Here is a 24,221-nt window from a genome sequence, read left to right as displayed (position 1 = left end):
GACTGTTTGGATCATCTCAGACTTCTTTAACTTCACTGCGACACTTGCTTTTCAAGGCTCTTCACACGATCACCCTATCATGTCTTTCTTCCTTTTCCTCACCCACACATCTATCCACACAGCTCTGTCATCTCTCATTCATATTTTCAGGTCTGCAGGTGAGATCCGCCATGGCAACCACAATGCTATCACAGACACAGTTGGCCTCCATCTGGTAAGAATTCTGCTTGTTTGTATTATTATTGCTTTAAACCTTTGCTCAAAAGGAATTTTCAGGTGTAGAAATAGAAGGCAAGATTTATCATTTCACGAGAGCCAATGTAATAGTATTTCTTTCTTTTAAGATATTCTTTTGTAACCAGAGGTATTCTTGTTTTTGTGATCAATAACGTCCTATTGTAAAATGCTGTTGTTTAATAATTTTAATAAAGCTGTTGCAAGAAATTCCTGGCTATGTTTTTAGCTACAGCTCACTGTGGCTAAAATTCTTCGTTAAAACATATTTCTGGAGAGGAATGTTCATTGCTGTGTTACTTTTTTTTTGCTGCGTTTTTAACGGTTCAACAGTGTTTATGAAGCCTTACTGTTGGGCACGTGTCAATAGATTTGTGTCATTTTTAAACAGAATCCTTGTTAAAAAAAATCAAAAAAGGCTAATCTGGACTCTACTAAAACACATACCAAATATTTGATCTTTTTGCCATTGATTAAAGTAATTTTATAGCATCTTGAGACAATTGACTTGACTGTATATTACCTAAAATGAAATAAATAGAGTTTAAATGAAATGAAGTAAACAGCCTTGTTTGATGTGTAAAATAATGAAAAATCTTTTCCAATCTGTAAACTTTTGCAGGAATTTATCAGATGTGGATAAGGATGGTAATCTGAAAGCAGAAGAGTTTATTCTGGCAATGCATCTCGTGGACCTGGCAAAGAGTGGGCAGCCATTGCCTTCGCTACTGCCTCCTGAGCTGATCCCGCCTACACTAAGGTATGCAGATGCTAAAAAAAGTTACCTTTAGACATAAAAGATCCCCATCTTTTTATAAGCATTCAGGAGATGAGTATATACATATGTTTATTTCACTGGTATGCTGGAATTTGTCTTCTGAAAAGTTGTTTTTCATTTGCATTGCAGAAGCTCCTCCCCAAAGCCACCTTTAACCAAAGAACTGGACCTGCAGCCTCCGCAGAAACCCAAAGTCAACTGTTAGTACCTTTTCTTACTTAGGATTGTGTGATCATTCTTATTTTTAACTTTGAATTAAGGTTAATCTCTTAACTTGTAAAAAAATAAATCATAAATGATGTAATAAACCTTCATTAAAAAGACCATTTAAACTTGTAAGAATACATTGACATCACTAAAACTTTATTTCATCTTCTTAGTGTCATTTGAGGATAAATTCAAGGCCAACGTGGAGCAAGGGAATGCTGAGCTGGTGAAAAGACGACTGGCCCTCCTGGAGGCAGAAAGGAAAGAGAAGGAGCGGAAAGCTCAGATTGAGAAGGAGGAGCAGGAGAGAAAGGAGAGGGAGGCCCGGGAAGCTGAGGAGAGGAGGAAAAAAGAGGAGGAGTTGAGGTTGGAGCGACAGAGGGAACTGGAGAGACAGAGGGAAGAAGAGAGACAAAGGGAAATAGAGAGAAAAGAGGTGAAGCCCACATGTTGGGGTATTACTGTATTAGTGCCCTGCTTGCACTACACATGCTCATTTAGCTTTTATACTCTCTGCTGAGAGACATGCAGGCCGGGTCTTATGCTGATGTGCACCACTGCCACCTTTGTTTTGTTCTAGGCTGCCCAACGTGAACTGGAGCGTCAGAGAAAAGTGGAGTTGGAGAAGAGGAGGCGAAGTGACCTGCAGAAGAAGAAGGAACAGGAGCAGAATGAGATTATCAAACTGAAGGCTAAAAAGAGGAGTTTGGAGATGGAGTTGGAGGCTGTGGTGAGTGCTTAAGAGATTACACTGTCAACCTTTCCAAGTTTTCTGATCTTTAAAAAGAATTCAACTCCTAATGTTCCATCCAATCTGTGCTCCAGGGTAACAAACACCGACAGATCTCAGATCGACTTCGAGACATTCGGAACAAGAAGAAGCTTCAGAAGACTGAGCTGGATCTAACCAACCAAAGGAAAGAAACGTGCCAGCAGGACATTACCAGTCTACAAAAACAAATAGAGGTCTGCTTTTTTGAGTTGTTGTTTCGATGTTATTAAAGTCCTTTTGTTTTTTCATGGTGCTGTCTGACAGCATTTTAATCAACCATTAGTAGCTGTAACAAACTTGTCTGTTGACTTTTGCCCTCTGACTGTGTTTTCTTATGTGATGGATGTCTTTTTTTTTTCCATTTCCTGTTTGTCAGGAGTTTCAGAGGAAACTGTCTCAGCTGACCCCGGAGCAGAAGAGACTGTCAGAGAAACTGAGAAACATGGCTGTGAATAACCTGCCTGGTTAGTAGAAAGGGAACAATTGACATCGATAATAAATTATTTATTCAATTTCTATGCATGAATAGATGAAAAAAACACACAAAAAATATGGAATTTGACATAAACATAGCCTTGCATACATAAAACAACTCACAATAACAAATTGTAAGTTTGTAAGGTGTTTTTTTGCAGAAATCCAACACAAATATATCCCCAAATTAACTCGGTCTGGACTTTAATGGTGAACCATCTCTTTTTAGTGTCATCCATAGCCACGATGAAAGTGACTGCTGCAGAAAAGAAAGGGACCTGTATGAAACTGCGGGAGCAACTGGAAGCTCTGGAGAAAGAGAGTTCCACCAGACTAGCAGAGATAGAGCGCTACAACAAAGATATGCAGGTATGCATTAATACAGAAGCCGAAAACGGCCTGCCCTACTTTTTACTTTATTTTTTTTTTTTACCGCTTCCTCGTAATGGCGAGATCCACCATCTCAATATCACGAGAATAAATGTCGTTAACCAGAAAATGAAGAATATTCTGTAGCGTCGCTCTCTCCTTTTCCCACACTGAGAAGCTGAGATTGTTTCTTTATTTTCTGGTAAACAACAAAGACAGCAGGAGAAAACACTCTCCAAAAGTTGTTGTATTTGGGTACATTTTTAATGTATTAGTGGGTCTAAGCTCTTTAAACGCCTCCACTCTGTCTCATGCACTATCCGCCCTCCCTTTATTTCTGCAATACCCCCTGCCAAACCAGAAGAACTTATCAATTAATAATGATTCAATTTAATTGTGTTCGACATTTTCTCTGACAAACTGCCTTGTTTTGCCAAAAGTAGGTTGTATGGGACTGAGTTGGGCTCTTTGGGTCTGCTAATTTCAGGAGCTCAGTGAACGCACACAGAGACGCTCCTCTGCCCTGGCTTCTGTCATTCAACGCAAGACATTTCTGTTTTATGTCTTTTATTTTGAAGTTACTGTAGGATGTTATCAACACTGTACAGGTTTCACCAGCACCTCTCAACAACAGAAACGCTCCCCAAAAATTTCTTTTTTTGTGTGTGTGTGTTACTTTTTGATTTAAAAGTGTAGCTGCGCTCCTCAGACACCTTAATGCTGTCTCATGCACCAGCCCCCCCACCCCCCACCCTCCCTTAATTACCAAAAAACTGCAAACAACAGGTTGAATGACAGAACCCAGGGCCGGCAGACGTCTCTGCATGGTGCGTTCACTGTGCTCTGACTCCATTGAGCCCAAATCTGTCAGCTACAATGCTTTTTTTATTTTTCGACAATCCGCTGCACAACAAAGCAGTTCGCAGTACTTACCCTATACGTTTTTGTTTCTCCTTATGTTATCAACCTTATAGAGAATATTTTTCTGACTCCTGACTTTCTTCACATTTACTTTATTGCCTTTAAACTTCATTTCCTCTTTTTTTTTCCTTTTAAAACTTTCAGGTGTCTCTTATTTTTCACTTTTTCCTCTCTTTGCCTTCCTCCATTGTACCTTGTGTCCCATGCTTTACAGAATGTGGGTGCTGAAGACTCGATGCTTCAGGCAGTCTTATGTCTTCTGGGCTGCCTCCGTAACCTCTTCTACCTGTTAAAGGTTTTCCCTTTAGGTCCCATTGTTTTCTTTATAATTTCTCATCTCCTGTATGTCCTTCAAAGCAGTCTACACTTTTCCATCCTTTAGGTTCTGTACTTTCTTTTTATGTCTCATAACCCACTCAAACAAAAATCTTTTGTTTTGTAAACATGTTCTTTTTAACATTTCTCAGGATCTAAGAGAAAGCCAGAGAAAGCAACAGGCAGCACTTGAAAATCTGCGGAGAATCAAAGAGGAGAAACAAGGTGAACTGAAGAGAAAGCAACAGGAAGAGCAGAGGAAACGGCAGGAAGAGGAACGGAAACGGAGGGAGGAGGAAGAAAGACAAAAGTACAGTGCTTCATCATTTTCAAAGATGTCATGATACTTGAGGAAAAAGATTGAAATAACCTTTGTAGTGTTGAACCTGTTTGTTAGGTTATGTCAGTCATTTTTGACTTTATGTTTGCAGGCGTATTCAAATAGAAAAGGAGCGTCAGTGGCAGGAGAAGCTGAGGAGAGATGAGGAGGAGCGGCAGAGGAAGCTTCGTGAAGAAAGGGAGGCCAAACAAAGAGAGGAAGAGGAGAAAGAAAGACAAGCTCTCATCCAGGCTGCTATGGAACAGGCTGAACGGGCTGAGCAGAGGAAGAGGGAGGAGGAGGAGAGAAGGAGAAGGGAGGAGGGGGAACGTCTGAGGGCAGAGGAGAGACGCAGGCAAGAGGAGGAGAGGAGGAGGCTAGAGGAAGAAAGAAGGAAATTAGAGGAAGAGAGGAAGAAATTAGAGGAGGAGAGGAGGCAAGAAGAGAGAAGAAGAAAAGAAGAGGAGGAAAGGAGAAGGAAAGAAGAGGAGGAGCGGCACAGGAGGGAAGAGGAGAGGAAGAGGTTTGAGGAAGAAGAACGTAGAAGAGAGAAGGAAGAGGAGGAGAGGAGAAGACAGAGGGCAGCGGAAGCAGCTCTCCGAGATGCTGAAACGAGAAGAAAGCAAGAAGAGGAAGAGAGAAAGAGGAAACAGGAGGAGGAGAGGAGGAAGAAGGAGGAAGAAGACAGAAAAAAGCGTGAGGAAGAGAGGAGAAGACTACAACAGCAGGAGGAAGAAAAAAAGAGGCGAGAGGAGGACAGGATAAGGGCAGATGAGGAGAGAAAGAGAAAGGAAGAGGAAGAACACAAGAGGAAAGCAGAGGAGAAGAGAAAGAAGGAAGAGGAAGCTTCTCGTCAGCCTCAAGCAAACGGTGGGAAGCTGGACATTCAGGGAAAGCTGACAGCTCTGCTGCGGGGGCTGGAGGAGAGGAAGGGTAAGAGACAAACAATACCAGACTTTCCAACTTTTCCGTACATGTCAGCGCCTCCTCTGTGGTGGTTCAGCTGATTGAAACCATTTGAGGTTAATAGATTTTTTTTCCTGTCGTATTTCCTGTTCAGGTGGACAGCCGAAGGCCACACAGCACAGGAAGTCTGCGGCGCTCACATCCTTCAAAGCTCTTTACCCATTCACTCCTCGAAACAATGAGGAGCTTAGCCTCAACGAAGGAGACATCATCGAGGTAAACGTGACATTTCCACATCCCAGCAAATCACATTTCACCCTGTCATTTGGTTTAGTCGTTCTTCCAGATCACATCCAAATCATGAACTCTTCCTGCCTAAACAGGTTGATGAGACGACAGAGAAGGAGGAAGGCTGGCTTTATGGCAGCCGCCAGGGAAAGATGGGCTGGTTCCCAGAGAGCTATGTTGAGAGAGTGGGTCCATCAACCTCAGTTGAAAACTCTGCTGCCGCTCCTGCTAAAATGCCCCTCCAAGCACAGCTCTCCAACGCCTCAAAGTCTGCCTTCACACCAACACACTCTCTAGGCTCAGCCCCTTCTGAGACACATGGACAGGTGAGATCTTTATTCTGAAGAAACCTTTTGCAAAATCCTTCACCTTTTGCTGTCTGTTTTGCAGTGTGTAGAAACCTAGTGAAGAACTACAGGAACTGTTTGACCTCTGTAATTGTTAACAAAGGCTTCTGTACCAAATATTAAAGATGTTTAACTCAAGTGATCAAATACTTATTTGTCACAGTAATATACAAATAAATTGTTTTAAAAAATCGTACAACGTGATTTCCGAATGTTTCTTCAGATTCTGTCTCTCACTGTGGAAATGCACCTATGATGAAAATTTTAGACCCCTCCCAAGTGGGAGAACTTGCTAAATCACAGGGTGATCAAATACTTATTGACCTCACTGCAAATGACAGGACACTGTACCACAGACATTTACGACACCAGTATACTAATGTTTCAAATGTCACTCTGTTACATCATCAGGCAACAGTGAGCCTGTTGGCTCAGGCCCTGTGTTCATGGACTGCAAAAACAGACAACCATCTGAACTTCAACAAGGATGACGTGATTCACGTTCTGGAGCAGCAGGAGAACTGGTGGCTGGGCGAGCTGAACGGTGATCGGGGCTGGTTCCCCAAGACATATGTGTCGGTGCTGGGAGAAGACGACAGCTCAGAGTGAGTACACTCTTACTTTTATTGTGTAATACTAGGTTCAAAGGAGAGGCTTTGTTGCTTTGTGGGACAAAAAACACAACGAGGGGAAAAATCCATAGGCCATCATGCAGAGAGATCTAAAAAACCAGGACACAGATATTTAAAAGCAGGAGGCCCAGCAGCAGGATCTGATGTAAACCAGCATGTGACAAGAGAACATGCAGCTTAAACTGATGCTGGTATCATTCCTTTGTGCACGTAAATTAGTTTTCTTGGTCTGTGACCCTGACAAGCATCACAGCAGTCTAGAACAGTCTGCTGTGATGCTTTTCAGCTTGGAAAGCTGAAGCCGGCTCAGCGAGTTTGACCTCTTGATAAAGTGTTTCTAAGTAGCTCCTCCTTCAAGGCTGTGGATGTATTTTACTGTAGACCACACCCACTATTACTGCTTTTCTGGAAGGCAAAGAATAAAACAATAAAAGTTGTAGTATTGACCCTCCATGTGTTAGAGATGCTGTCCCCAAAGGTCGCATTGATTTGGGTGTTTCAGAGTAGTACTTTTGCTTTTAAAAAACAAATGAACTTTATGGGTCGAGGGTATTTCAGTGTTCTGCCCTTTAATTAATCTGAAATCTGTGTTTTAAATATGGTACAAAAAGTACAGACTGGTCCATATTCCAAAGTGAACCAGACAACATTTTATAGTCCCTACCCTATTGAAGCCTGTTAAATGTTAAAGAGGCTAACCATTTTTACAGTGCGTTGAACTCTGTGGGAGGAGCTCCAGCTGTCACCTGCAGCGCAGCCTGTGTTTACTTTATTTTAATCGCAGTTGCATAACTTTGCACACCTTGATTCAAGTGACCGCAACAGCTCAGCCTTTTGGCCAGGCGGGTAAACAAGCCGCAGCCTAAAACAACATCGACAGCCCAGAGGAGGGGGCAGGGGTGGGTCTGAGGTGGGTTACTATATATGTCACAACAGAACCCGACCGGTATTTTTTCAGAACACACAAAGACAAGTTTAGGTCCTTTTTACATTTTTTAGATTCTCAGGTGTGCACTGTGACCTGGAGAAGAATCTGTACCTGCATGTCTCTTTGGAGGTCGTCCTGAGTTCCTTCATCAGAAATGTAAAAGTCAACCAGACTTAAAGTAGCTTGTCCTATGTCAATGCTACATTTTGCTGTTACATATTTTTGATTCATAGTTTTTGTTCTTTTACACCTCCTCCCAAAGTTAATACCGGACTTATAAATATGTATTTGTAATATTAATACAGCAACTTTAGCTGTACACAGACATTTAAACAAATGATCTATCTAGGATTTTATTTTGGAAAAGAGAAACAAATGAAAACAAACATGTCTCCTCAGTCATTTTTATTCTTCAGCTGTCTGTCTATCCCTCCATCTAACCAGCAGTAATCAAGTGTCTACTAGACTTCTTTTTGTTATTTACTTTTTGTTAGTTAGCACAATCACTTTAGTATTTTACAAAAATGTAATTGGTTCTCTGCGTTTGACCCGTTCTCTGAGGGAGTTATGAGCTTAGCTACCAGCCACACGGGAGCCATTTGTTGATGTCATGCTTTGTTGAAAATGTTAATGGTTCATTGGTCTATAAAGAAACAGTAACAGGGTTTGATCTGTAGTGAATGAGTGGAAACCTGCAGCTGCCACGTGATGATGCAGCAAACACGTGTGGAAGTCAGGCTGCACAAATGATTCCATGTATTTCTTGTCATGTGAATTTTTTAATTTTTAAATTAAAGTGAGCAACCGTTTAGTCATTCAATTCAATCTTATTTATTTAGCCCAATAGGCCTCATTTGGCAATTGTATAATTGCAAATCTGGCTCTTTTTTTCTTTTTTTTTTGCTTTTGGGAGATTTTTGATAAATGACAAGAATTTTGCTTCAAATCCTTTTTTATCTTCTTTTATTTGACACTTAGATCATTCATTGTCCTTTTTAGCACCATTGATCACCTTTTTATTTAAGTGATCACAGGGCTTTTTTTGCAGTTTAGGAGCAAAAACCACATGACTTGGTTTATAAACAGCTGATTTTATGCATGTTTTGAAACTCTGTGAATGTAAACAATGCTGCTATGTATAAACAATATTAAACCGTTACACAAATGCGTTGAATCCGAGCCGTAGGAGGGAGCTTTGTGATTTACTCTTTTGATCGAGGGCAGCTTCATGCTCTCCCTCATATTTATGAGCAACCAGGTTAAATAGACTGCAGGTTTTGAGAAGGATCTGTGTCTTAATTTCCTGATAACCAAGTTTGCAGCTATTTGACTTGAGAATGCCAAGCATTCACTAAGAAAAAAAACAACTAAGTATGATGTTGAGTTTTATCGCTGTAATCTGAGCAGCTAGATGGCTGTGAGGACATGAAATGTCTGAATCCATCTGTCCGTTTGTGTTCACAACAGGAAGAGCTCCCATGCCGATGCTTTAGACTCTGCAGACAGTCTTCAGCTGGAGGGTAAACAGCTAAAGCATTGAACTACATCACATATATTTTTTACTGTATTGATACATGTGACATATTTAATTGGCCTCATATGACACTTTCTGTTTTAAAATGGAACAATATGTCATGTGGTTGCGATGGTGCGACCTGTCCTTGTGGTCCTTGCAGTCTGACGTCTGTATCAGTGAAGTTTGACTTTAGTCATCGTACCAATGTCTCTGTTTTGTTCTGGTGTGCTCTGCTCCCAGAGTTTGTGGCGCTGTATGCGTACAAGTCCCCGCAGGCCGGCGACCTGACCTTCACAGAGGGGGACGTGATCTTGGTGAGCAAGAGGGAGGGAGAGTGGTGGAACGGCTCAACGGGAGATCGCACCGGCCTCTTTCCCCACAACTACGTCAAGCCAAAAGAGGCCGATGTAAGGACACCCAGCATGCACTCACGCACACACAACAGACTTGTCACATCTAAAATGATTGTACTGCTATGTACAAGACTTCCAGAATAAGTTTGTTTTGCTCCTGTAAAATTAATACAACTATTTAATAAGTAACATCAATTTTTGTTATTGTGTTTTTTTTTTTTCACAGACATCAAGCATAACTGGAAAGAAAAAGCAAGGTTAGTTTTCTTTTAAACATTCCCAATGATAAATAATGTTTAAACCTTTTCTGTTTGACCATTAATATTTTTGGGGTAACTATAAAAGCTGATCAAAGACTTGGAACCACAGCCTGATAGATTTTATTTGGTTGAGGAGTCTTTAAATTCATCCCAAACTCTTTCTGTAATTATTTCCCTGAAGCTGCGGCTTTTCAACTGTAAACAGCTTTTTCTTTTCTTGCATTAACTAAATCTCCTGTTTGTAGGTCCAAAACCTTTTTTTTTACTTATGTTGTTAACATCATTATACGGTTTTAATGTTTGTTTTTAAGGGTATGTATGTATTCTCAAAGAAAAAACTCAAAAATCACTAAAGGACCAGTTTTATACAAATTAACTTTTATCATGTTACTTTGCTAGAAGGTTGTGAATCACAAAAGTCTACTTCCCTGTCAAATAAAATAATGTAGTTTGTTTTTTCATGACGTTCAGTCTGCCTATCTCTAGAAAATGGAACAAAAAGTGACATTTATGCATCTGCTGCATTATGGAAAGGCTGTTCTTTTTGTTTGTGTGCAGAGGTTGCCCAGGTGATCAAAGCCCATTCCTCTGCTGTCCCTGAGCAGCTGAACCTGGAGGTTGGCCAACTCATCCTCATTTTCCATAAGAACCCGTCTGGCTGGTGGCTCGGAGAACTTCAGGTTGATGTTGAACTCATTCACTTCATTTCACTCTGGGGAAACGAGCTTAGACTTTTTACTCCTTTGAATGTAGTGTTTGCTACAAACTAATATTTAAGTTAGAGAAAAGATTATCTGTAAATTCCTCAGTAAAAGTGATAACAGGTGAAAAACAACCTAAATATAAAGTTACAGTAGAACCGAAACAAGTTTAGTGACAGTCTCTCTGGGAAAAGCATATAGACATGCAGCTCAGAAAAACCAAGTTAATGTTTTCAATCACAAATTGACTGTTAAAAATGGAATAAATGGTGGTGGGGATACCTGTTCTATTTAAAAACTAAAAAAGGTTCCTACCTTCACCTGCCTCCTTATTTTTCCCTCTACTGTGAAAACATTTTTATCCAACATTAAAGTTAGTCATTGAAAGCAGTTTTTTTTTCCTGGTCTTGTTTTTTGTGCATTTGTTGCACCACCCTAACATTGATCTAATCAGTATAAATCAAAACAACTTGAACTCTCATTTTTATGTCAACTTTACTATTTTATTTATGTATTTATTTAGTTTTGTACCCAGTTTCTTTTCTAGCTTCATCACTCTTCATATATACTACAGCACCTCCTCAGTATTAACACAGCTAGTTTAGTTCTTTTTCATAGATAATAAAAAGCAAAATATTTGGTCACTTCAAGTCGTCCTTTAAATTAAGACATCTGCACTGTAATTTTCATAGAATATCATCAGTCCTGGGTTTGTACTGTTTGCACCTAAATAACCTTGTTTTGTGACTGCAGGCGCGTGGGAAGAAACGTCGGAAGGGATGGTTCCACTGCAGTAATGTTAAAGTACTGAGTTCCAACAGCGGCAAATCTACACCAGCTCCCCAGCCGGGTATAACAAGCTCCTCCCCTACAGTTGCACAATGGCGCGACACTGAAACGGTCAAAAGCTTTGCATAGATCGATCATAACACGGCGTGTCTGTTTCAGTCTGCCAGGTGATTGCCATGTATGACTACACAGCCGCCAACAAGGATGAGATGAGCTTCTCAAAAGGACAGCTGATCAACGTTTTAGACAAGAACGATCCTGATTGGTGGAAAGGAGAAGTAGACGGGGTCACTGGCCTGTTCCCCACCAATTACGTTAAGATGACTTTGGATACTGAGCCCAGCCAGCAGTGTGAGTGAACCAACGCAGCGTGTAGCACGGACTTTTCACATGCTTAAGCCAGTCTCTCTTGTTTTGCTTTAAATGCCTGTGTTAAGTAGTCAAAGCTTTTTGTTACTCTTTCTAACCCTGGCGGCTGCTTCTATCAGTTGTTCACATGTAGAACAGTAATCTCTGCCTATTTTAACCTTCTGTTTTGTAGTTTTATTCTTTACTTTTTCTTTCATTGCTCTACTGTTTCTTTCTTTTTCCAGGGTGGTAAAAAGACTCTTCCTCCTTCTCCTCCTCCTCCCCTCTCAACCAGGCCTCAGAGACCCACTATCCCACTCTGCTCTGATGCTGTGGCGTTTCTGGACTCTCTTCTCTCTAACCCCTCCCTTTCAGCTAATGTTATTTAAAGGGATAGGTGAAAATAATAATAAAGGGGGAAGTTTTGTTTTTTGATTGAAATATTTGATGGATGAAAGAAACCTGGTGCCTCTCTTCTGATTCTTCGAAATGCTAAATCCTCTGTGCCTCTTTATTTTTTCTCCTGTTTGTTTGGCTGAACTTGAAGTAGAAGTGCATGAAGCAGAGCGATAGTGGGTTTCTCTGTGGCTTGTCTTTGTTCTACTCTTCATTTTTCACCAGAGAATTCTTTTTTTCCCGTTTAGTTTTGGATTTCACGGTCTCATTTGTATCCTTGTAGCTCTGCCTGTGTGCAGCCAAATACTTCAAGCTTTTTGAAAAAAAATCTTTAGTTTTCTGCAAAAAGAATCAAAAGTGCAGGTCCATGTGTTTTCCCCAGATATTATCTATGTGAGTTTACTTATTTCTAAAGAATCCTGGAGGAAGATTTGTCTTTACTCTTGAAATTAGAGGAAGCAGAAGCTGTTTGGTGAGAAACCACCAGTTTCTGTGAAATTTAAAAGCTAATTTAATTATCCTCAGTTAAGAGTTTTTTTGTGCTGAATAAATGAGACAGTAACGGCTAAAATGTGAAGCTTTAAAAGCCAAAGTTAAGTGTTGTATGCTCACATAGTGGTGCAACGTTTTTCCATTTTGTTTAAAAACTGCTCACTTTAGTCGCATAATGTGACACCAGCTGTTTATCTTGCACTTTTAAAGCCATGGCTGGGTTTGCTTCTGGAGGTGAGCAGTCCTGCATTGGACCTTAGCCTTGTGTTCATGGGTGGCAATGAAATCAGGTTGTTGCACTTTATCTTTTGTGATTGCTTTGTGCTGCAAAAATTGATTTATGACTATGGAGAGAACATGGGTGAGTGTTTGCTGGTAATGTCGAACGCACACTGCAAAAAATAAATATACTAGACATAAAGGAGGAAAATGAAGCTTGGGTGCAGACATTTTTTTTTCCTTACGACATCTGGGTACATTTTTGGTCTGTCACTTACAGATTAGGAGTTTTGTTTGAGGTAGCACTTAACAAATTTGTGGTGGAAGATAGTATGACTGTTTTTGTTGTACTCAATACCATTTCTGTTCTGACGTTTAAATAAAAGTGAAAGCAAATAAGTGGGAACTTGGATGTTCTGTGTTTTTGTTCTATTCTATTCTTGTCAGCCCTTTAATTTGTGTGCATTTAGTTTTTTTTTTTTCTATGATTTCAACAAAAAACACATTTTTGTCCTTTTTTTTAATCGCTCATCCCAAAAGTGTCCATGTGTTTGAGGTTTTTTTAGGGATTTTAGCCCTCACCTGGGATGGGTCAAATCTTTACTTTTACCAGTTCTTTTTTGTTTTTTTTGTTTTTTTATAATTTAAGACTTCACCAAAAAGTAAGAAAATTTTCACCGTATTTACTCTGAACAAGTCTTTAAGGGCAAAAAGGAAAGATCCCATCTCTCTTCCTGTTTTGGTACAAACAGATTTAGAGGGCTCTGTGAAGAAAGCAGCACAGAGGCAGACAGAGATAACCCAGACAGAAGTCAGACTGAGAGAAAACTCACATCCCTGCAGAAAAGCAATGGCTTGGGAATGCAGATTTCACTTTTTAAACATTTGGAGTGACAGAGATGGTGAGCAGGCAGACGAGGGGGAGGACAGAAAAAGCTCAGAGACTGAGCAGGAGTTTGTTTCTGTGGGAGCTTCTGAAAGGCCAGATGATGAGTCTGTTCTAGGTAAGTCTGACTGTGTACTGGGGGTTTATTCAGGGATTTTTGTTTTTCCTTTTCATTCAACTTCCTTTTATCGGTTTTCTTGATGCAAACTTGTCAGCATAGGCCTGCCTTTGTTTCTGGTTGCTATAACCTCCAGTAGGAGGCAGTGCAGAGGTGTCTCTCTCAACACTCTGTGGGGATTTCATTGAAGTTGCTGCACTGGTTTAAAGTCCATTTCTTTCTTCTCTTTTTTCCCCGTCTTCACCCCTTTAGGGTGTTCAGACCAAACCAGCCTGGACTCTCTGAGCCCCTTAGAGAAAAAACGACAGGGTTACATCCATGAGCTGATGGATGCTGAAGAGAAATATGTAGATGACTTGCAGGTTGTCCTGGAGGTAGGTCGCACAAGCCTTCATGCGAAATGTTTTTGAGCGTGTAGGGGGAGCTTTGGACCTGATTGCATCTTTATTCTGTGCTGTTTGTCTGTGTGCAGGTTTTCCACAAACCCATGTCAGAGTCGGGCAGGCTTACTGACTCTGAGATGGCCATGATCTTTGTCAACTGGAAAGAGCTTCTGGCCTGCAACACTAAACTTGTCAAGTAAATGTTACACAAGTCCAAGCAATTATCACTAAAACTCTCTAAAAACACAGAATAATGTTTCTGTAAATTCCTTGTGTGGCGTGAGCAGGGCTCTCCGTGTTCGTAAGAAGACAACAGGGGAAAACATGCCGGTGCAGATGATTGGAGACATTCTGGCCGCTGAGCTGTCCCACATGCAGCCCTACATTAGTTTTTGCTCCTGCCAGATCAACGGAGCTTCACTGCTGCAGACCCGGACCGACAACGAGCCCGACTTTAAGGAATTCCTCAAGGTGAGAACTATGAGGAAGTTATGCAACCGAGAGAAACCTGAATGACTTGACTGCACATTATCCACAGCTTTGTCTCTTGGAAGGTCAAAGTTTTTTTTTTATTATTATTCTGTATTAATACATCTGCCAGGTATAATCTATAAAGTAACACTCACCCTTTTTTTTGTCCTGATAAAGAAACTTGGCACAGACTACAGATGTAAAGGCATGCCGCTGTCCAGCTTCCTGCTGAAACCCATGCAGAGGATCACCCGCTACCCTCTGCACATCAAAAACGTAAGCCATCCTGTTTGATGGTCTGGGATGTGACCCAAACTTTCCCTCTCTAGGTCAAGTTGGTTTGATTCATTTTTTATTTGTAACTGTGTGTAGATCCTGGATAGTACCATAGAGGGCCACGCTGACCGAGGCCCTCTGAAAGAAGCTCTGGAGAGAGCCGAGGAACTCTGTCAGCAGGTTTTTGAACCTTGTTTTTCTTACATTTTCAGACCTTTAAGACGTATGTCAGAATTTAGCTCAGAGGATTTTTGTATTTTACTGTTCTGTGCAGGTAAACGAAGGTGTGAGGGAGAAGGAGAACTCTGACAGACTGGAGTGGATTCAGAATCATGTTCAGTGTGATGGTCCTGCTGAGGTATCTGCTTTCCCTTCAAACCAGGGGTCCCAATATTTGGGCTACGGACCGGTTCCAGTTTTTTTCCGTTTTATTTATACCGGTAATCTGATTCTGATGAAAGTTTTATTTTGGGACACTACTGGAATCTATTTCTAAATCTGGATAATTATTTAATGGTTCCTACATAAAATGTATTGTACATATATAGTTTAAACCAGCTGCAGATATTTTACAGAGGCTGAAGATAAACCTCAAAAGTTGAGGGAACTTGAAGCTTAGAAGAAAAAAAAAATCAGCCTCATACAGGCCAGTCAGTGAGTCTGACATCAAACCGGTCCGTGACCTAAATAAGTGTTGATGCCCACTGCTTTTAAAACCATTTCTGTTTCTAAAGGATTCCATTTTAAATTGTGTTTTCTTGCAGAATTTGGTCTTTAACTCACTCACCAACTGTCTGGGGCCCCGGAAACTGCTGCACAGTGGGAAAGTGAGTATCAACAGAACAATCAAACACCGGGGAACAGCTGCAGTGATTTATAGAAAAATCCTTTCAAGTTAAAGCGATCATAATAGGACGACATTCACGTAATATTCTGATCTTGTTCTACATGAATATCCATTTGTAAAATATGATATGATATACTGTCTTTTCTTTTGGAGGATAAAGATGTGTTGTTGCAGACTCATGTCATCATTTCATCACTGTTGTGCTCCTACAGATGTACAAGGCAAAGAGCAACAAGGAACTCTGGGCTTTTCTTTTTAATGACTTCCTGCTCCTAACTCACGCTGCAAAGCAGTTCTCCTCCTCTGGGCCCGACAAACTGTTCAGCAACAGGAACAACGTGCAGCTGAAGATGTACAAACCAGTAAGAGAAGGACGGACGCCATCCGCACACTTCAGTCATGTTTTATTTAGGTTGTTTTTCTTGTCATCTGATGCCTCTTGTTTTCCCACAGCCGGTTCTGTTAAATGAAATTCTGGCCAAGATTTCTGATTCCTCCAGTGATGAGCCCACCTTCCAAATCACTCACATCGACAGAGTCTACGTACTGAAGACTGAAAACATCAATGAACGGTAGGGACACACCTGTAGACAGATGAAGCAGGTGTAAAGCCAGTTTTGCCAACGCTCTGTGTGCGTGTTCAGGACGGCGTGGGTTCAGAAGATTAAAGCGGCGTCTGAGGAATTTATTGAGACTGAATTGAAAAAAAGGGAAAAGGCTTATCAAGGTGTGTTTCCCACTTTAGTCTTTGCAAACATGCATTAAGCAGCAAATGCAGTTGTTGACTTGTGTCTGTTGACGTGTTTGTTTGCAGGACGATCCATAAAAGTCAGTGGCATCGGTAGACTTCTGGTCACAATCTTGGAGGCCACTGAGCTCAAGGCAACAAGGCCAAATGGTGAGTCTGTGCGTTTTTAACTTAGCTCTGCTTTCTGAGTCAGACACAATGATTGATGGTGCTTCAATCACCTACTGTCTGAATCTTTTTTTCTTGCTTCGTCCAAAGGTAAGTCTTGCAGTGACACTTTCCTGACATTCTTGCATGTCCACTCTCTCAAATGCCTGCAGGTAAAAGTAACCCTTACTGTGAAGTGAACGTGGGAGCTCAGGTCTTCACCTCCAGAACGCTCAACGATACTCTGAACCCCAAGTGGAATTTCTCGTGTCAGTTTCACCTCAAAGACCTGTACCAGGACGTCCTCTGCATCACCATCTCTGACAGAGCCCAGTTCTCCCCCGATGGTCAGTGGCAGTTTCTCTTTTTTACTGTGTCTCATATTTTCATCAGTGGTGTTGTTTAAAGTCCCAATCTGATCTTCTTCTGATTTTTTTATAAAAGCGTTTCCGGTGATCTTTAATTTTTCGTTATGCCCTTTTTAGGCATAATCAAAAAACTTGTCGTTTTCAAGGGCATGGTTTCTGCGGAGCGGCAGGAGTTCATTAGAAATTTGCTTCTGAGTTGTGGGTGGAAACGTTGGCACGGATTAACCCGCCTCTACTCCCCAACGTCTATCTGTTTACACCCGGCATCTCCAAAGTCCGGCTCGTGGACCAAATGTGGCCCACATTCAAATTTCTACCGGCCCTCGGGCTCCTGTCATAAAATCAATAACATGCAGCCCCCAGAACTTTCTAAGGACTGTGTGTACTCTTTCCTGATTGCGATTGCACTCTTGCAACCTGTGGGTGCTTGACCTTCAGAGCCTTAAAGGTCAAGCAAGAGGAACAGATTTTTTTTTAAGGATAACTATTTATGTTATTTTCCATGTTCATACGATTTAAATTTAAAACGTTACAGTTAGCATTTAATTGTAAATAAAATGTAACATTCATATGAACCCAGACTTAAATTTTTTATTTTTTATTTTTTTCCCAGACAAACTTTTTCTATATTTTAATTCTGGTCATCAAATATGAAATTCCCTACAATTTTGGTAAAAAATGTGTTTACCTTTTATTTCTGTTTTATTTTAAGAAATAAAAAGTATCCCATTGCAATGAAAATGTTATTAGTTCATTTGGATTTAATATTAAGAAAAGGATTTAAAGAATGCTGGCCCATTGGTTGGCCCTCACACATTTTCACCTCACAAATCAGGCTTTCTTTGCAAAACGTTTGGACACCCCTGGTTTACACTCTACTGCTAACTTACAGGGCCTCACAACCCCAACCTAACATTACCACTGCAACAAAAATGGCATACAATATTGGAGCTATCCAGCCGTACAGTTTTGATCCAGATGTCCGCTCAGAACAAAGACGTACATGGATCCATTTTTCTACAAGTGGATGCATCAGAATGGAGCAAAGCAGGGAGCTTGTGGCCTGCCGTAATTGCTTTTATGCCACACCGACAAGTTTTTTCCAACTGCCTTTTTTGTCTGCTTCTGATTAACAACAATTTGAGGAAAAAAATACTCAGAAATTCCATTTTAAGCTCAAATTATAAAATTTTTCCCTTCTAATATGGGGCCTGCATTAGTTTGAATGGTTTCTCCACATATCTGATAGAATCCTTTATAGATTGGTACATTTGTTCTATTTAACTTTATATTTTATAATCATGTGTTTTAATTCTGTTTTGTTTCTCCTGTTAGAGTTCCTGGGCCGGACGGAGATTCCCGTGGCAACCATAAAGAAAGAGATGGAGAACAAGGGTTCGGTAACACGACGTCTCCTGCTGCACGAGGTTCCAACAGGAGAAGTGTGGGTCCGCCTCGACCTACAGCTTTACGCCAGCCGATAGACACGTGGGCTGAACTAACGCAAAAGACTGTGTCCTCCACACGGGCACCAACATAGGGGCTATTAACCAAATAGGAAGGCTGGTTGATTTCCAAACAGGAAGGCTGCTTTTATTTTTCACATCAACAAGCGAAAAAGGTTCCATTCACTTAAACAATGAGGATTCTGAGGAGAAGCACATCCCACTGTTTCACAAGCAATGCCTTAATACCTAGTACTAAAGACGTTTTTTTTCTGATTTCATTCATATTCTCAGCCTACACAACATGAATAAATTCAGCTGTATTCACAACAGTTGCATAACAGTTTCAAGCAAAGAAGGAACTGTTCAGCAGTTTGCATCTGCACAATTTTGACAGCATGGAGAGCTTAAAGGGAAGCACTGCTGTCCTCATAAACGGTGGAGGCTAAATGTGGGTCAAAAGGACAAAGAATGAATTCAGCTTAAAGCATCGTGACAATAAAGCCCAACCTTTCTGCAAGATTGTTGCACAACCGCAGGTGTTGGTATTCAAACTTTGCCAAGTTCTCTTAACCAAGACCATTCAGCATGTTGATGTTGAAGATGCCGGTTTGTCCTCGCCCATGGACTTATTCACGTTTTTTTAATATTTCTTTTGACCAAAGGAGACGGTGACTGACTGCTTTTGAGAGGCTGCTTTTTGGCCCATCATTGATCATAAGCTGTTTGGCTTCATGCCGTCCTCTCAAAGCTGGCATTAATGTGTTACAAACGGTAGTTGACAAATGATGGACAGCAGCGTGGAATGAATCAGACAACCAGGAGAAGCTCAAAGCCCCACTCTGAAGTCCTCTTGCTACTGTCGACAAAAGAAACTCTGCTGTTCTAAGTCGAGTCTGTGTCCCTTCAGCAATACCGCTCACAATTTAGATAGAATGTTACTCATTTTGGGAGTCTATTTGAGGACATTTCCTTGCAGTGCAGTGGGGTGAGGATGAATCTTCCCCCTTTATTAAAATACTGTAGTTTGATTTAATTGGAGAAAGGTGGCTTGATAATGATCACCTTAAGGCCAAGTAATTTCAGTGGAAAGCAAGAAGATCAAGGTGAAAACATCTTCCAGCTTCTCTCTCTATTTTTTTTTATTCTTTTTTTTGTTTTTTTGAGTTCCATCTCTGCTTCCTCTGAAAATGTCCTTCATAAACACAGCATTATAAAGTCCACAGATTTTAGGGTGTACATTTGTGTTTTACATACGCTGCCTTTGTTTTTACTCATTTGTCCTTCATTCAGATTCTTTTCTAACTACCAAACTCTGGTTATAACCAGAAGAGTGTTGTATTTATTTTAATTTATGCGTGCGACTATCCAAAGGTTTGGAGCGCTTCTGCTGTGTCATTTTGGAGAATCAGTTGGGGATCTTTGAGGTTTGTCCTTATGTGTGATTTCACCTAATAAAACTCGTTTACTTGACTTTTTTGTTTTGTTTCTGTCTTACTATTACTGCCAGAAGTTACCAGTTATTTTCTTAGTCCTGCTGTTTTATTGCTGATTTGTCTTCAACAAGACTTTTTGTGAAGACTGGACTAACTTAATTTCTTTTTAAATTAATGTCAAAGTTTTATAATTTGTTTTTTGCAGCTGTTTGCTATGCCTCTCTTATCCTGCTGTTTGAACTCACTATGAACTCCATGTTGCTCCTAATCTGATTTAATTAGAAGAAATTAAAGATGGTGAAGTGAACTAACTGGTTTTATTGTCTTGATATTGAAAAATGAAGTAATTTGGTAAAAAGCAGCCATATGTGATGAAATCACTACTTCCAACAAAAAAAATCAGTTAATCCTATTTTATTTGAATAATTACGTGGAACTCTCTTTCCCCACAATTAGGTTGAAAGATTTTTTTCATATTTTGGTAACAAATTATGTTAAATAATGTATTTTTCATAGGTTAAATTTTTCGTCTCTTAACATTTAAACACTTAAAATTCCACTAGGGGCAGTAGAAGGGCTTTTCTGCTTATGCCAGAATGGCTGCTTCCATGAATATTAAAAAACACTTGGTGGGAAAAGTAATTTTTAATGACTTCTTGCTGTTGAAAGACTGCAAATTTTGTTGATAGTTCATAGAGTTACACTATGTTAAAAATGTGAGTCTCATATTTGAGACAGTGGGTTAATAAGGAGCTTTTTTCCCTGGAACCACATTTTTGCATATGAAAATAAAAAAATAATTAATTTACATACCAACATTTTTTCGTGTATTCATTTTCTGTCAATTATTTGATATAATAGGTTTTATAGGGTTAAAGCGCCCATAGAGTCCGGTTTTTAACTTTAAAGCTATATAAAACATCCTTAAATGTTGCTTTGTGATTATTATAGCTTTTGTGTGTTACCTTGTGTGGTCCTACTTCTGCTTCGTGATGTGTGAACTGTGGCTGGGCCTGAAGGTCAGTTAGGAGCTCGCTTCCTCTTTGAGTTCATAAATAAATGTACAAAGATGTAAGTTCACTAAGACATCCAGACAGAAGATTTGTGTGCTTTGGAACAAATGAGGAGTGCAATGTGAAAGCCAGAGGAGAACAGCAGAAAGTAAACACATATGGAGGCACAGAACGAGAGTGTGGAGGGAAAGACGTGCACAGAAGATGAGTTAGAGAGGCCCTCGGTTCTACTTGACTCAGTCATGGGAATGATTTGATTATCACCACATGAGCAGCTGTCTTATGTAACACACAAACACACACACACACATTTGTTTGTTCTTAGACCCCGTGGGGACACTTGCTACCCTAAAGTTGTCTGCAACTCTTTACCCTGGCCCTTCACCCCAGCAGCTTGACCCGCACCCTTAAAACTGAATCTAAACCCGGCCAGCAGACTACAGCTCCCACAGGGCTCTCTGTGCCTTTTGATTCACATCCCCGCGGGGCTCTGACGATACACACAGATAACGTGGAAATAATGAGGGATTTGTTCTGGCCAAAGACAGCACAGAGTAGAAGTGCCCAAGAGCAACAGAGACAAAAGAAAAGAAAAAAAGAAGAAGAAATCCTCTGAACAAGGTCAGCCAGGTCTCTGATTATGGTGTAGAGCATCCAAAACGTTGGAGCTCCTACTGTTCTGGAATACGGGGCCCCTATGTGCCAAAAACACTTTTATCTCCACTGTCTATCTCTTTGGTTCATACATGGACATTAACAATTGTTCAGTACATTTCATCAATAGACATAGACAGTGGACCATAGGCAGAGACAATGAACCAAAGACGTAGGTTGTGTTCACTACTCACTTCAAAGTGAGTAGTGAACACAAGGCGCACTACACACCGCACTATATAGAGTGTTTGCCATTTCGTAGAGCTGTCAGAATCTGCAATTCCTACATCGAGTTTTTGTAATTTTTGTGGGGGGAAAAATGTATTGTAATGTATTTTTCTTAATAAACAGTTAATGTTTTCATCATCAGAACACAGTGAATTCATAAATAGTCGACGTAAAATGCTCTTATTTATTAGGTTTTTACTTTGTGAAATCTATGATGTAATATTTGTCATTTAAAAAACAAAACATAGTAAGCATGGTGTCCGAGTTGCTTTTAAAGTCCAGAGCACTAGATGATCTTGTGGTTAGGGAGTACAGAGGGAATTCAGACACAGCCGTAGACAGTGACCACATAGATATTTTTTGGCTCAAATGGAACACCATACTGGAGAACACAGTCCACTGATAAGCAAAGGGACGGTTTTTGACTTTGTCATTGAAATCAGCAGTTTGTTAAGAGTTCTTCATTCATATTTTAGATTAATTTGTTTTTTCTATAAGGCTCACTCATCTTGAAAAAAATGATTTCTCCAATTAAGTGACATGTATGTAAAACATCTTCCAGTTTGACTTACCTCTGGATAATACACCAAAATAAAAGAAATAGCTCATTTCACCAGAGCAGTTTTTCAAACACAGAGCCATTTAATTTATTAAAATACTTACTAATTATTTTCTGGATAAATGGAGCAGAGCCTGCCCTCCCTGACCCAACTCCTCACCCCCTCCCCACTCATGAATAATTAGGTAAAATACCAGAGGAGGAGGGATTGCTGCTGTGCAGAATGAAATTCACAAGTCCTGTGACCCGCAGCCACAGAGATGACTCACAACAATTCCTCACAAAACAATGCAGGAGAGTTAATATTTTATCATCCTGAGCTGGAGGAGCTCAAATAGATGCATTGTGATGCAAAGAGTCCAAGTGTTGTGTGTTTGGGATGTTAAACAACTTTTCATTGTGTTTATGCCACTAATGATGCCGAGGATCCCAGTCTGCTGCCTGTTACATCCTTTTTGTTGATTTGATTTGTCATGCGACAATACATCTGTTATATCTGTGACAATAAAATATGCCACTTCCCAAAAAAAATGTCCTACAGCCTTTTAGCTGTTTGTACTGTTTATCTCAAATGAATGTAGGTAACTGTATCTCCAAATTATGATGTGATATAATATACCATAAAGAATAAAAAGTACCATAATGAACATCTTCATTTTGAGATACGTGGGATGATTTTATCAGTTTAGTCTTTGGCCCTAACTGAACAGAACCATTTTCTTTGAAGAAACTTACCTGTTTACACTCATTTAAAATGTTTAAATATCTGTCTTTTTACAATAAAGGTATAAAACCCAAACATGTTTATCCGTCTATTTGTCTCACAATAACAAAAAATGTATTTTAAAATATAAGAACATTTTGTGGAGGTAGTTAAGTGGTGTTTTTTTCTCTCTTATGCCTATTTCAATATGTTGAGATTTTGTGGGATTTTAATTTAGGTATAAACCCCAAGATAATGGCAAATTATGAAATAAGTTGATAGTTTTCTTCGAGAGTTCCCATTTTACAAAGAAAGTCTATTCTAATCTTGAGCTTTACAGACACAAGAATCTTTATTTAAAAAAAATCATGTTTGTTTGTTGATTTGATCTCTACAATTTTTGTGGTGTGATAGAATGTAATGTATTTTTTACAACAAGTGGGAGGAACTTTGAAGCAATATTTCCTAAGGAACAAGCAAGCTACCAATACTAAACAGGATGGACATGAAACATCTGAGGCCCACTCATTTAAAAACTATGATAAGCTGATGATCTTTTGACCATCTAAACGCAATATTTCTGCAGGTTTTGTAAAATCTGCTCAATTTGACATGTATATTTGGATCTTGTATCATGTTGCCAGAAGGTGGTTTCTCACTGGGTTGTGACAGTGAGACCCAGGAGTATACAGATGTGATGTGTTTGTGTCTCCATTGTTTTTGTGTTTTCAAAAATGTCCCCCAAAAATTGGCCAAACATATCATTACAAAACTTTTCTCAACTGTCACAGATGTCTCTACCAGTATGAATTTTAGTTTCCATCAGTGAGAAAGTATATAAATATGCATAACCTATAAAACAAAAGGTTTAGCTCCTTTAGGTCAGTTGGACAAGATGTTTTTAAAAGAAGATGAGGTATCACAAAAGAAAAATGAAAGTAAAATGTTTGAAAAATGTATAAAAGTCCACATAATGATCTTGAACATTCAAAAATCCGCATTGTTAAATTGTCATGGTTAGATCACAGAAAAATGCTTTTAGGCTAAGTACTTTTGTCGCTTTTTCAGAATACCTTGGTCAGTGAAAAAAAAAAGAAATTTGTTCGTCTTTATATAGTTTCTATTGGAATTCTGTTCCCATACTCACTGCACAATTCAAAAAACTGCAAAAGGTAACAAAATAAATCTGTGATTACCGACAGAAAGGTCATGGAATTATGGAATAAGGGATGAAGAGAGCTTGTTCACTGTGTTGGCTGCAAAAATGCTCTCTGGGCACGCACTGCTCACATCACCTGCTTCGGATAATGACTGGATTTTCCTGAAAGACAGTTTGTCATTATTGTATGTGTTTTTTCTGGCGGCATTGCATGTG

General features: G+C 39.8%; 1 protein-coding gene across 3 annotated transcripts in view; it reads left to right on the top strand.

The window, feature by feature from the left end:
- Positions 1 to 19,727, top strand: part of LOC101168855 (intersectin-2) — a 29,991-nt gene extending 10,264 nt beyond the window's left edge. For all 3 annotated transcript variants that reach the window (XM_004067378.4, XM_011492422.3, XM_020699591.2), the window contains exons 9-40: positions 151 to 214; positions 857 to 994; positions 1,142 to 1,212; positions 1,393 to 1,655; positions 1,800 to 1,949; positions 2,045 to 2,185; positions 2,368 to 2,455; positions 2,695 to 2,834; positions 4,223 to 4,380; positions 4,502 to 5,322; positions 5,450 to 5,571; positions 5,679 to 5,909; positions 6,342 to 6,535; positions 8,958 to 9,010; positions 9,247 to 9,413; positions 9,586 to 9,616; positions 10,178 to 10,299; positions 11,074 to 11,170; positions 11,269 to 11,460; positions 13,821 to 13,942; positions 14,041 to 14,147; positions 14,239 to 14,422; positions 14,600 to 14,698; positions 14,795 to 14,878; positions 14,973 to 15,056; positions 15,463 to 15,525; positions 15,758 to 15,907; positions 15,999 to 16,117; positions 16,190 to 16,272; positions 16,360 to 16,443; positions 16,614 to 16,787; positions 18,144 to 19,727. In XM_004067378.4, coding sequence (XP_004067426.1) covers positions 151 to 214; positions 857 to 994; positions 1,142 to 1,212; positions 1,393 to 1,655; positions 1,800 to 1,949; positions 2,045 to 2,185; positions 2,368 to 2,455; positions 2,695 to 2,834; positions 4,223 to 4,380; positions 4,502 to 5,322; positions 5,450 to 5,571; positions 5,679 to 5,909; positions 6,342 to 6,535; positions 8,958 to 9,010; positions 9,247 to 9,413; positions 9,586 to 9,616; positions 10,178 to 10,299; positions 11,074 to 11,170; positions 11,269 to 11,460; positions 13,821 to 13,942; positions 14,041 to 14,147; positions 14,239 to 14,422; positions 14,600 to 14,698; positions 14,795 to 14,878; positions 14,973 to 15,056; positions 15,463 to 15,525; positions 15,758 to 15,907; positions 15,999 to 16,117; positions 16,190 to 16,272; positions 16,360 to 16,443; positions 16,614 to 16,787; positions 18,144 to 18,292 — 4,745 coding nt within the window. In that variant the 3' untranslated portion in view covers positions 18,293 to 19,727. The remainder of the gene's footprint in view (positions 1 to 150; positions 215 to 856; positions 995 to 1,141; positions 1,213 to 1,392; positions 1,656 to 1,799; positions 1,950 to 2,044; positions 2,186 to 2,367; positions 2,456 to 2,694; positions 2,835 to 4,222; positions 4,381 to 4,501; positions 5,323 to 5,449; positions 5,572 to 5,678; positions 5,910 to 6,341; positions 6,536 to 8,957; positions 9,011 to 9,246; positions 9,414 to 9,585; positions 9,617 to 10,177; positions 10,300 to 11,073; positions 11,171 to 11,268; positions 11,461 to 13,820; positions 13,943 to 14,040; positions 14,148 to 14,238; positions 14,423 to 14,599; positions 14,699 to 14,794; positions 14,879 to 14,972; positions 15,057 to 15,462; positions 15,526 to 15,757; positions 15,908 to 15,998; positions 16,118 to 16,189; positions 16,273 to 16,359; positions 16,444 to 16,613; positions 16,788 to 18,143) is intronic.
- Positions 19,728 to 24,221: the final 4,494 nt, after the last annotated feature.

Source organism: Oryzias latipes, chromosome 3 (assembly GCF_002234675.1).
Source record: "Oryzias latipes chromosome 3, ASM223467v1".
Taxonomy (NCBI): domain Eukaryota; kingdom Metazoa; phylum Chordata; class Actinopteri; order Beloniformes; family Adrianichthyidae; genus Oryzias; species Oryzias latipes.
Note: the sequence above shows the minus strand (reverse complement) of the source record. Positions and strands in the feature narration are given on the sequence as shown.